The 13,921-nt window shown below is 39.8% G+C and overlaps 1 protein-coding gene across 12 annotated transcripts in view; it reads right to left on the bottom strand.

The window, feature by feature from the left end:
• mbnl3 (muscleblind-like splicing regulator 3) overlaps positions 1-13,921 on the bottom strand; it is a 68,145-nt gene that overhangs the window by 25,850 nt on the left and 28,374 nt on the right. For all 12 annotated transcript variants that reach the window (XR_007892541.1, XR_007892542.1, XR_007892540.1 and 9 more), the window contains exons 3-5: positions 3,453-3,617; positions 2,631-2,831; positions 1,501-1,734 (exon numbers count right to left, since the gene is read on the bottom strand). Coding sequence is in view for 9 of the 12 variants with exons in the window: in XM_051649952.1 (XP_051505912.1) it covers positions 1,501-1,734; positions 2,631-2,831; positions 3,453-3,617 (600 nt within the window). In the remaining 3 variants the exon portion in view is untranslated. The remainder of the gene's footprint in view (positions 1-1,500; positions 1,735-2,630; positions 2,832-3,452; positions 3,618-13,921) is intronic.

Here is a 13,921-nt window from a genome sequence, read left to right on the forward strand (position 1 = left end):
GACCAGCGGCTATCAAGCTCCAAAAGGGACAGCATAAACCACCATAAAGTTTAGGGTCACTTACTCATTCTTTATTATTATTTTTTTCTTCTTCACATTTTAGAATAATAGTAAAGTCATCAAAACGATGGAATAACAGAATGGAACTATGGGAATTATTTTGTAACTAAAAATATCCCAAATAAATCAATATATATTTTGGCATCTTCAAAGAAGCCACCCTTTGCCTAGAATGTGCAGAAATGTACTCTTGGCATTTTCTCAGCCAACTTCTTGAGGTATTACCCTGGGATGCTTTTTAAACCCATCTATGGCTGGGCACTTATTGTCTGCTTTTCTTTATTATTCGGTCCAAGTCATCCAATAAAAAAAAAATAAAATAAAAAAAAAGTTTACATTTTTTTTTACTTTAGTTTTGTAATGAAATAAATTAATATGTTGGCACAATTGTTTTTTTGTCTACAAAACTAATTTCAAACATGTAAGCATATGCCTTCAGATCAAAAGATTTTTAAGATCATGAGAAACATTTCAGTCAAGTGACCCCAAACTTCTGGACAGCAGTGTATATGACGATACATATGACGATATGCACTGTATTCCAAATCTTCTAAAGCCATACTATGGGTTTTAGTGAGGAACAGACCTCAGCAAACACGCATCTATTGCTTCCAAATTTAAAAATGCAGCAACTACATCATTAATGTGTGTTTAGTAACTGAACATGATGCCCCATTTTTTAATTCTGGACCCTGAGTGACTATCACATTCACATATCAGTGAATAGTGACTTAAATTTCAGTCTATTCTTCACACACAAAACAATCATACAGCTTCAGAAGAACTGAAATATAGCGCACAAGTGATATGGAATACTTTTATGATACATTTATGGTGCATTTTGTGTTGTCCTTTTTGGAGCTTGAGCAACTGGTTCAAAAGAACTGTCATTGTATGGAAAGAGCTGCTTTTGATTCTTCATAAATTCTTCTTTTGTCTTCCACAGTAACAATAACAGCATATGGATTTAAAGCATCATGAGAGTGGGTAAATTATTACAGAATTGTCATTATTGGGCTGGACTATCCTTTTAACATTACATCAGTGGTTAGTACATTACTAACCACTAATCACAGAAAAGAATGCACTTAGTGTTCCAAAAATCTTACATAAGAAATTTTTAAAATGTCAAGGTACTGCATTCATTCATCAAGGACTTCACATCAAGTTGCTACTTAATTTTATAGATCAGTTACTGATGTGTACCCTACTTATTAAAATGCTACTATTCCAAATTTCACCATCTCACAATGATCATACTGATGTCTTCACTGAGGGTATTATTTTATCATATCCTGTACTTAGACACATAAGACCCCACCCCACATCAAGTTCTATGGATAGGTGAGTCAGAGAAGTGATGTACTTGTTATAATTATGAGAATTCGAGTTAATGATGTCATTGTAATGGGACCATGCATGGGCCGTCCTGTGACTCACCATGGCAGCAGCATTCTGGCTGGCTTGATGCTGTGCCGCCTTTATCCGGGCCTGTAGGTGAGCAGGAGGGTGAAAGTACTTGCACTTGTCACGGGTGCAACGGCCCTTGATGTAATCCATGCAAACAATGACGGAGTTCTCGCTGCCGTCCACCATGGCGGCTTCAATGGGGTGGGCATAGCGACAGTCATTCTCCCCGCGTGTGCAATTTCCTCGCTGGAACTCCCGACACACCTAAGAGCAGGATAGCAGAGAACAGGCATTTAATTTACACTCCTTTTGTACTTCACAGAAGAAAGAAAGTCATACAGAAACAACATGAGTGTGAGTAAATGACGTCTGAATTTTAATTTTAAAGGAATAGTTCACCCAAAAATGAAAATTCTCTCATCATTTACTCACCCTCATGCTATCCCAGATGTGTATGACTTTCTTTCTTCTGTTGAACACAAACAAAGATTTTTAGAAGAATATCTCAGCTCTGTTGGTCCATACAATGCAAGGGAATGGTGACCAGAACTTTGAAGCTCCAAAAAGCACATAAAGGCAGCATAAAATAATCCATACTTTTATATGGTGTTTGTTAAATCTATGTCTTCAGGAGCAACCCAATTGATTTTGGGTGAGAACAGACTTAAATATAATTCCTTTTTCACAATAAATTCTCCTCCCTGCCCAGTATGTGGCGATACGCACAAAAACAAAAGATTGTGAAAGTGGAGATTTATAGTAAAATATAATAAAAAACCATACTTTATGATCTGTTTATCACCCACACCTATCATATAGTTTCTGAAGACGTGGATTTAACCACTGGAGTCTTATGGATTACTTTTATGCTGCATTTACATCCTTTTTGGAGCTTCAAAGTTCTGGTCACCATTCACTTGCATTGTGAGGACCTACAGAGATGAGATATTCTTCTAAAAATCTTTGTTTATTTCTGCTAAAGAAAGAAAGTCATACACATCTGGGTGGCATGAGGGTAAGTAAATGAGAGAATTTTCATTTATGAGTGGACTATCCCTTTAAGGTAAGTTTTTTTTTTTTTTTTTAGATCTCTAACGCAAGTATAAGGAAAAGTAATAGTGAATCTTGCCAACAAGAGCGAGTTTTTCACTGTTTAACACCTCAAGCTTGTCTGTGCGAACATGTTTCTGCGTTGAGTTTCCGTTGCCCATGGCGATACCGGTGGGACTCCCTGGAACCAGCACGGGGGCGCTGGGCAGAAGCTCGGGCATGAGGCTGATGCCTGGACTCATGTGACTCAGGTACGGACTGAACGCCATGCTCGGACTGTTGGCCAAGGAATGAGTTACTGGGAAAGAGGTCTGAATTAAAGAAACAGACAGAAGAACAAAAGGGGGCAATAAACCAAAGTTTCAAAGCCAACAGAAACAGTGATGATCCAAAGGTTATTGAGCTGTTTAGTCATGAAGTACATTTTTAGGCCAAAACAAATAGCTTAAATTTGGTTTGGTTCCCTCAGGAATTTCCAACTGGTTTAAAAAAAAGTTGTTTTCGATTTATGAGTAAAATAAGGTCTGTGGTTAACATTATTTAAGGAGACTTTAACATTTTGTTTTATATCATAATCTGCACAGTCAGACCTTATACATTAATTTTTGATGACATGCTTTACCCTTTAAAACATAAGTTAAGTTATTACAAGGACTACAATGGTTGTCTGATTCGTCAAGCTCGCAACCTTGTGTCCGTTGAAGTCCTTATTGAGCAACTTAAGTTTTTAAAGAAATCAGCAGTCTAAAAATTCACATTTGAGGTAATTGTGTGTGTAATTTATGCTGTAAAACAAAGCGTGAAATTCTCATCAAGTAATATTAAACACTCATAAATCAGAACCCATTAAAAATTCGGAATACTCAAAAATGCGAATATTTTTCCAGGTTTTTAGGAGTTCAAACAAAAAAGCTCTGATTATGTGCTCTCACTATGGGCTGCAGCTGAGCTCCAGGCAGCATGAACTGCATCTGCTGGGCCAGCATAGCGGCTGCAGTCTTCTGCTGGATCAGGTTGTTCCTGCCATTTATCTCCAGCTGCGTCTTCAGATGAGGTGGAGGATGCAGGTACTTGCAGTTATCACGTGCACAGCGGCCCTTAGAGAGGTTGAAGAGGGAGACAGAGAGAGAGGAGATGAAATGCACTGAATCTCAGCTACTAAAGTCTGAGATTGCATGACCGTGAGATAAGGGTTCCATGATTGAGGGGATAAATTATATTGGAATCCCTAGATATTTGGCTGCAGTGATTCCAACTTGCTACTACAATAGTAAGTTCCCAAACATATTAAATGAAAAGAAAATGGCATAATCTCAAGAGTGCTAAAAATCTTTACGCAAAGGTCTGAATATTAAATGATTAAAAGAAATGGCCCTATGTAGAGTGACAAACCGAAAAAAAAAAAATCATTGCTTTTCCACAGCTTTTCAACATTCTGTTCATCTGTGAAGCTGACAGAAACATTAGTGTTACAGAGCCCTTGTGACTCGTTTTACATGCTCATTCTGTGTCAGACTTATATCTTGATTGCAGTGCTTGTCATCCAGCTGTCCGAGCAACTGTTGAGCGCAAAGCAACAGGCACGGTTAAATACACACACCTTACAATCATGAGCAGGTCGATTAGCAGAGAGACAAACTGTAATGTCATTCATTCTGCAGTGCGAAAGGCACCACAATAACGCTGCAGAGAGAGAGAGAGATCACGCTCCCTCGTTCCTACAGTCACATACCTTGCAGACAGTCTTTGGATGAACCTGGTCTCTTTCACTAGATTCCATTTTTTTTTTTTACATTATTATCTAGTTCTAACAACAGTTATAAGGGTTTGTTCACACAAAAAATGGAAATTCTGTCATCATTTACTCAGCCTTATGTTGTTTCAAACCTGTATGATTTTCTTTCACTGGGGATGGGAATCATAATTTTACGATTCCAGTTCCGATTCGGACTCCAGTTTCTTAGTGTCTCAATTAAAGATTCTTACATTTGTGGAAGAAATGTTTGGAAATAAGAAATGCAATTCTTATTGCATTTACTTTCCTCGGCAGCCTCTTGCCAAATGATGGAATCATTTCAGATATCATCAGAGCAGAGAGACTTTTGAATGACTTTTTACAAGCATTTTAGAGTCATTAATTTTGTATAAAATTCCACTGATTACAATAAAACTTGTAATGTGTCGGCCTATATTTAACTACACATTGTCATATGAACAACCAGTCAGTAACTGCACTTCCTGATTTAAAAGGCAGGAGCCTTTAGTACAACATTAGATACTGTAACACGGTAACAGTTCTTGGTTAATTTCAAGCTGGACATGATGGAAGTCGGATTCACCAAAAACAACAGGCCCCGCAAAGGGCTGGGTATTGATACAGATTACCTGATTCGATTTCGGTATACAAGGTCTCGATTAGATTCAGATTCGATGCGATTCAATATCAATTCATATGGGCATATTTCTGTTAATGTCCATTTTGCTTACATATGAAATATTTTTCAAAAAACTTTTGAAATATTTTAAAATTCAGTGTATTCCATCAAAAAATGTCTTGAAATTGCATACATTTTTGTTGCATGTTTCTCATTTACATGTATAATTTGTACTATTTAAAGGTACAGTTGAAGTCAAAAGTTTACATACACTTAGGTTGAAGTCATTAAAACTAATTTTTTAACCACTCCACAGATTTCATATTAGCAAACTGTAGTTTTGGCTAGTCGTTTAGGACATCTACTTTCATGCTGTGTTTCACACTGTAGATTCAAAAGAATCAGCCCATTACAGTCATTCATTTGGAAACCGTATTGCTCTGGTTATGCTGTGTTTTGCGCTGTAGATTTGAAAGAACGGGCTCATTAGAGTTTGAGAATTGGACCACACTGGTCACCCTGTGTTTTGCGCTATAGATTCAGTATAGGGTGGTGGCACTGAACTGCCCTGCAGGAAACACTGTCAGAGTATTGTAGTATGGTATTTCAGTCAGCATTAGCGAAAAAATGCAGGTGTAAAAACTGTGAACCGAAAGCCATAATCACATAGTTCCGGTATTTCTTTTAAAAATGGAACCGGTTCTGAATAAGAAGCAGTTCTCGGTTCCCAACCCTATCTTTCACAAAAGGAGATGTTTAGCAGGATGTGCACACCACTCTTTCCTATTAAATGAAAGTAAATAGTAACAAGGGGCTGTCAATGTCTCCAAAAATGACATTAAAGTATGGTGAAAGTACCATAACAATAATCCATTTTATAGTCTTTGGTGCTTTTTGTCATTTTGCCGTTTACCATTCACTTTCATTGTGTGGAAAAGGCCAACATTCTGCAAAACATCTCTTTTTGTTCCATGGAAGAAAACAATAATCCCTCACAGGTTTAAAATTACATGAGGGTGAATAAATCATGACAGAATTTAAATTTCTAGGTGAACTGTTCCTGTAAAATAAATCACCGTAAATGGCTAAATTCAGGCTTTGCCGAAAGACATTCGATAAAATAATTATTATATAGGTTTTTACTGCCTGTGAAATACACTTGACTGCCCATAAAAGATCATGGTTTTCCTTTAATGTATTCTTGAGGGAGGAAGGCATAAAACACATCTTAATCCACAACATTGCTCTTGTTGACGTCATCTTCCTGTACGCCTGAAAAGTCAGCAGGCACGCAAAGGCATAATAACTTGAAATGCTTTTAAATACTCTAATTCTCTGTTATTTTGCATCCCTGGCAAGAGACTACATTTTCACTTATGTCATCACAGCTCCTAACAGGGTGTTGGGGCACACAAACCGAGCAAAGCCGCTTAGCATGGAATACACTGCCCCAACAGAATGGAATCTGAATGGAATCCTGACACAAAACCAATGGAAGCCAAATGGAATTTGTGAAAATTATGGGATGTGTGGAATGTTTACAGATCAGATGGAATGTAAAAGTGTCATTCCATATAAATGAGATTTTTAACTGTCCAGCAGCTAAAGCAAATTAAACATGTGTTTACATACGTGCACCTTTCTCCTCTGTACAAGCAGAACAAGGATCTGTATCCAATGAGATCAGAGGTAAGCCAGACTTGAGAGACAGAATTTTTTTCTCTCTGACTCCATGTGGCGACATACAGTATATATGATATTATTTGCATTAAGCCCCTAAAACACATGTATCACTATTATTATGAGAGGTAGCATTTCACATAAAGACTACAGCTGCATCCGAAAGCTGCCTTGCTGCCTCACTGCCTAGTCAATGACTTCATAGGCAGCGATTTGCATATGAAGGCACCTTGAAAGGACGCTGGTTTTAGACAGTCCTCCAAGACACCATAAAGTTAAGTCTAATGATCTAAAACAAATTCAAGTGAGCTTTAGACATAACCAAGCAAATATTTAGGAACTACAATGCTTTTTCTTTAGTAATGGAGTCATAAGATTAAAAAAAAAAAAAAAAAAAAAAATCTGCTTTTAAACACCCTTGCAGAAAAACATGTTTATTCTTTTACCTAACCACCGTACCACAAGAATTTTGGGATAACAAAGGCAGCGAAGGCTGGATAAATGCTGCCTACAAAACCTGACCAGATGACAACATCTCAGTAGTCAGCATGTGACGCAAATATTGGATTCGGGTGTGCCTTGATGTCTTCCTACCTCCGTATACAGCCTCAGAAGGCAGCATTTTTCAGCTTTCAGATGCAGCCACAATGATTCTGAGAGCGACTCAAAGAACTCTGCAAAATATGCAAGAAAACAGCCAAAAAATGTTTATTGTTATAGTGAAAAAATTCGATTTTTAAATAAAATAATGAAGAAATCTGAACTGAATGGAATCCCGACCCAATGAAATTTGTGGGGGGTTAAGAGTTAATAGTCTCATATAAATGAGATGTTTAGCTGTCCACTAGCTACAGTGACTGAAACACTTGTCTGTGTCTTCAGTAGACTCTGGCCAGCTTTAAACAGTGAAGAAGTCCTAACAAAATCCGAAGCAAGAGAGCGTGGGGGTGTCTCTTTGCTGGCCAGTATGATTAGGTGCACTTAATGGAGATGAAAGTGGGTGTCTGGAGTGTCAGCGTGCAGGGACAGCGTGATCGATGTGTGCTGTGGTGACGAGGATTGGAGATGTTCCACCGTCATACTGCACATTCAATGCAACTCCCACACATGCAGCTTCAACCTAATGCAACCAAGTAGATCTATAATATTTGGAGACAGCTGGCACTCTTATTCATCTAAATGGCAGTTGCTCAGCTGGTGCATGCTTTTTGCCCTCATAATCTACCAGCAGGGGCAAACCGGGCCAGGCTAATCAGCCAAACCTTGACCCCTTGTTTGTCTCCATAAAACCTTCACAGGCAAAACACACACATGAGGGGAGATACATTGCTACGGCTATGTGCAACATTGTTAATTGTGTGCCTACATGCTTGTATGTCTCTCTCCCACACTGCCACTGAAAGCAGTTGCATCAGCGGTGTGTGTTGTGGCAGTGTGTGTGTGTAATGAGCAGGCCATCTCAGAGGAGCAGACAGGTGATCCTGCCAAAGCATACATGAGAACAAGCCTCAGAGCCAAGCTTTAACATTCTGGAAGACACAAAGAACACGCCGCTAATTTAAACAGCACACAGGGGTACAGAAAACACAGGCCGTCACCAGAGAGAGATGAGGGAAATGTGCTGAGGGCTCTACAGAAAAGAAGGAGAGATGAAAAGCTGTAAGTCATGTCATGTAGGATGGACTAGGTCAGGGACCTCCTCTTCGTAGTCATGGTAACACCCGGCAATCGTGAGTAAGTTTTGCCTCATACTGTCTCCTCACTACTGATTCGCCGGAGAGGAAGAAAGGGAGAGGGAAGATGAAAATGAAAGAGAGACAGAGAAAAAAAATAATATTCACTGATATAAATCTGGATCTGATAAAATAAACATTTTCATATTTGTGATTTTCTTTCTTTTTCCAAATTATATTTCTAAATGCCCTTTTTTTTTAGTTTTGTCCCTGAAGTCAATTTATGTTTGTTAAGGTTTGTTGCATGAAAAAATATTGAAAACGTAGACTGATGTAAAAATGTGGAGGAATGCAAAAAACGTATGCGGTGTGAACAACACCTAGGACATCTATATGTAAATTACTTTGTTCTGATGGGGGGGGGGGGGGGGATTCATATTTAACCCCAAATCAATAATGAAAAACTGGGGGTTAAAAGCGCGGGGTTCTCCGTGCACTGAGCGGATAGAGCGAAAGACCTCTCAGGTAAAAGCAGAGGTGGTGGTGTATGTTTTATGATCAACAAATCCTGGTGTGATCAGAGGAACGTACATTCTATCAAGTTTTTCTGCTCTCCTGATCTGGAATTTCTCATGCTTCTGTGTCGGCCATTCTGGCTACCAAGGGAATTCACAGCGGTCATTATCACAGCTGTGAATATCCCACCACAGACCGGGCACTCAAGGAACTGTATGGGAGTATAAGTGAGCAGGAAACCGTGTTCATTGTGACCGGGGACTTTAACAAAGACAACCTCAAGTCAATAGCACCGAAATACCACCAATACATCAGTTTCAACACACGAGGGGACTTGGTTTTGGACCATTGCTACTCTCCCTTCCGGGATGGCTACAAATCCCTCCCCCGCCCACCATTTGGCAAATCGGACCACTCTTCCGTTCTGCTTCTGCCCGCTTACAGGCAGAAACTGAAACAGGAAGCACCCACCCTCAGAATGATCCAGTGTTGGTCGGACCAATCACATTCTGTGCTACAAGACTGTTTTGATCACATGGACTGGGAGATGTTCCGGTCCGCCTCTGATGACGACATCGAGGTATACGCTGATAGCGTAACGTGTTTCATCAGTAAGTGCATAGAGGACATTGTCCTGACCAAAACGATACGGATCTACCCTAACCAGAAACCGTGGATTAATAGCAATGTTCGTGCGGCACTTAATGCATGGAGCTCCGCTTTTAATTCCGGGAACGCGGAGGAGCATAAACAAGCCAGTTATGCCCCCACAAAACTATCAGAGCAGCCAAATGCCAGTACAGGGACAAGATTGAAGGACAGTTCAACACCACCAACTCTAGAAGCACGTGGCAGGGAATTAATATCATCACAGACTTCAAAAGGGAATAAAAACTCTGCCGTGAACACCGCTGCCTCTCTGCCGGATGAGCTAAATACTTTTTATGCTCGTTTCGAGGGAAATAACACCGCCCTCATGGAGAGAGCTCCCGCAGCCGAAGCTACAGAGGGTGAATATCAGTAAAGCCGCAGGTCCAGACGGCATTCCGGGCCACGTCATTAGAGCGTGTGCGAACCAACTGGCTAGTGTTTTTACAGACATTTTCAACCTTTCCCTCTCCTTGTCTGTGGTTCCCACATGCTTTAAAACATCCACCATTGTGCCTGTAACAAAGCAATCCCAAATCATTTGCTTAAATGACTGGTGTCCTGTTGCTCTGACCCCCATCATCAGCAAATGCTTTGAGAGACTAATCAGAGATTACATCTACTCTGTGCTGCCTCCCTCACCAGACTCACTGCAGTTTGCATACCACAACAACCACTCCACCGATGATGCCATTGCATCTACACTACACACTGCTCTCTCCCACCTGGAAAAAAGGAACACTTATGTGAGAATGCTGTTTGTAGACTACAGCTCAGCATTCAACACCATAGGTTGATGAGGAACTCCAGGTTTAAACAGCTCGATGTGCAGCTTGATCCTGGACTTCCTGTCAAGCAGACACCAGGTGGTTAGAATGGGCAGCAACATCTCCTCATCACTGACCTTCAACACTCAGCCCACTCCTGTATTCCCTGTACACACATGACAGTGTGGCAACACATAGCTCCAATGCCATCATTAAGTTTGCTGATGATACAACGGTGGTAGGTCTGATCACTGACAATTATGAATTAGCCTACAGAGAGGAAGTGCACACTCTGACATGCTGGTGTCAGGAGCACAACGTCAGTAAGACCAAGGAGCTTGTGGTGGACTTCAGGAGAAAAGACAGAGAACACAGTCCCATCACCATCAATGGAGCACCAGTGGAGAGAGTCAGCAGCTTCAAGTTCCTCGGTGTCCACAAAAGCAGTCCACTCACATGGTCCGTCCACACTGAGGCCATTGTAAAGAAGGCTCACCAGCGCCTCTTTTTCCTGAGACGGCTGAGGAAGTTTGGAATGAACCACCACATACTCACACGGTTCTACACCAGCACTGTAGAGAGCATCTTGGCTGGCTGCATCACTGCCTGGTACGGCAACAGCACCGCCCTCAACCGCAAAGCCCTGCAAAGGGTGGTGCAAACTGCCAGACACATCATCAGAGGTAAGTTTCCCTCCCTCCAGGACATATATACCAGGCAGTGTGTGAAAAAAACTCGGAGGATCATCAGAGACTCCAGCCACCCGAGCCATGGGCTGCTCTCACTGCTACCATCAGGCAGGCGGTATCGTAGCATCAGGACCCGCACCAGTCGACTCCATGACAGATTCTTCACCCAAGCAATCAGAATTTTGAACTCTTGATCTCTCACGATCAATATACATCAGCACTGCACTTTATTAATCTCAAAATCTTATATCTCACACTGGACTATTATAAATATATTCTCTCCTAACAACACACTGGCAACTGACTATCAACCAACAGCCTGAATGTCAATACAGCACAATACAACCTACTGTATATTTGATATATTCTATTTGAATTGTATACTGTGTATTCTATATTGTGTGTATGTGTATTCTATACTGTACATTGTATATTATTATTTGTATATTGTGTTGTGTAATTATGTGTATATTAGATATGTAAATTGTGTTGTGTAAATCTGATGTTTATTGTAAACTGGTATATGTCTCATCACTGTCATGACTGCTATGTTGCTCGGAACTGCACCCTAAGCTTTCACCCAATGTTGCACTTGTGTATATGGTTGTGTGACAATAAAGTGATTTGATTTGATAACTCACCACGAAAAGCACATGCAGAAAAACACGTCTCATCCTACGTTTTGGTGATAGTTAAGATTTGGTGTGCTTCTGTTGTAATTAAAATGCACCTTACATAGTCTGAAAAACACTTAATTTCTATCACAAGTCCCATCTGGGCTTGATTTGTACATCAAATAATAACACTAAGAGCTCCTTTCTCCATCATTTTATCTAGCGTGTTACGACATTACCGCCCATAGAATGTCTATGGGACTGCCGCGTTATGCTATTTTATGCTAAGATTGCAGGCTCCTGAGAAGGGCTCGGGCGCTGTTGTGTTTGTGGTGTGTGGGTCAGTGTAATGACTCTGGGTGGACACAATACAAAGGTTCCACTATTCACACGTGTTTATGCCGTATTAACAGTAAATGCATTAATAACGATTAAGAAAAATTAATGCATTAAACTTTAATTAAATGCATGCATTAATGCATTAATTCTGACAGCTCTAATCTAAACCTTTTATCACTGACAATGTTAATCCTTATTTTTATCTTCACTTCAATGCATATTTTGATTAGATAATAGTGTTCTATATTGAAAAAAATAAATAAATAATAAATAAAAAAACACCACATACATCATTTCTCCAACATCATATCTTTTGAATAATAAAAAAACCTTATTTCTCATTAAACCTCATCTGATGCTACCACCCCTGGAGTTCGCTAGGGAGGGTAGAGTCACATGGGGTAACCTCATGATCGCTATAATGTGGTTCATTCTTGGTGGGGCGCATGGTGAGTTGAGCATGGATGCCGCGGTGGATGGCGTGAAGCCTCCACATGCGCTATGTCTCCGTGGTAACGTGCTCAAGCCACGTAATAAGATGCGTGGGTTGACGGTCTTAGACGCGGAGGCAGCTGGGATTCGTCCTCCGAAACCCGGATTGAGGGGAATCACTACGTGACCACAAGGACTTAAAAGCACATTGGGAATTAGGCATTCCAAATTGGGAGAAAATATATATATATATATATACTGTATACACACAAAAACCCTCATCTGGTGAGTGTATAGGCTATAAAAGGCTTAATTTGGTAAATACTTAAATATAGAGCATCGTAACAGGGCCCAGTGTTCGTCATTTCAAAATAAGGGTCCCGTTTACTAAATTTGGATTCTTGTAGCCTCTATTTCTGTACCTGTCAGAGTAAGGGAAGACTACTTTTTGTTGTTGTTGTTGTATTAAACTATCGGCCGAATAATTGGTTATCTGCCATTTCCGCCACCTTAGTTATTGTTATTGGCAAAACCACTATCGGTTGACCTCTAGTCACAATGACCACATTTACTGACAAAATACAATGTCATAAATACTTTTTTTTTTTTTTTTTTGCATTGCGGTAATGACAATTAGTGGGTAAAATGTGCATAACTGTCAAAAAATAATGTCACAGTGTATAAATGGTCCAAAAATAGGCTTAATTTTCATTGTGTAAAATGTCATTTCTTAAAAAAAGAAAATCCTGTTTTTCAGTATATGCACCCATTACATGTACTTCCTGGAACAGTCTTTCACAGTCTCCAGAACTTACTTCAGAAAAAATAAGATTTCAATTTATGTTCATGTGATAAAGAAGCCAATGACAATTGAAGTACTTACTGGTTTAGTTTAGCAGACAAAGGACTTTGCAAGCACCAGTGCTACATCAATACCTGAATCACATTTACATAGCCTAGCTGACTGCCTAAATTCATCCATCTCTGGTAGGTTTTCAAGCAAACCAAATAGGATTAATGGTCAATGAATAAAAAGCAAAAGCTTGTGCATCAGGGGCTGGTAGAATGAAGGACACTGTAACAGCCATTAGGGGATGTCGATAAATTAGCAGAGAGGTGGAGGCATGGAGAGTAGAGACAGGAATGGGGGGGATGATATTGGCTCTGGAAATAAATGTTGGAGCCATTTTAACATGTCTAATATTTATTGATAAAGAAAATCGATGATAATGTTGGCATCAGACTGCACTGAAAACATTTTACACAATTAAATCCAACAAGATTTGTACATCTTCTGTGCAAAACTCGCCACCACAGTGCTGTAGGTGGTTGCCAGGACATTGCTTTGCAGTTGATAAGGAGTTCTTGTTGTTTTTAGCACATTATTATACGGTTGCTACAGTATTTTAGGTCATTGCTTACTTACCTAAAACAAAAGAGCCCACCTCAAATCTATAAATATGCATCCTTCAATTTAAGTCTATGGGATTTTTTTTTACCTGTTTTATTGCCTGTCATGCACAAATCTTAAGTCCGATCACTTACAAAAGTAAAAGGACACCTCTCCTCAAAAAGCTGGATGATTTGAGGTATTACTTATATTTGTAACACAAGCTCTGCGGGACAAGTTACGTGCTGAAGTTTAAAATTTGGGATTAGAGGTTTGTT

This window comes from Myxocyprinus asiaticus, chromosome 22 (genome assembly GCF_019703515.2).
Source record: "Myxocyprinus asiaticus isolate MX2 ecotype Aquarium Trade chromosome 22, UBuf_Myxa_2, whole genome shotgun sequence".
In the NCBI taxonomy this organism is placed as follows: domain Eukaryota; kingdom Metazoa; phylum Chordata; class Actinopteri; order Cypriniformes; family Catostomidae; genus Myxocyprinus; species Myxocyprinus asiaticus.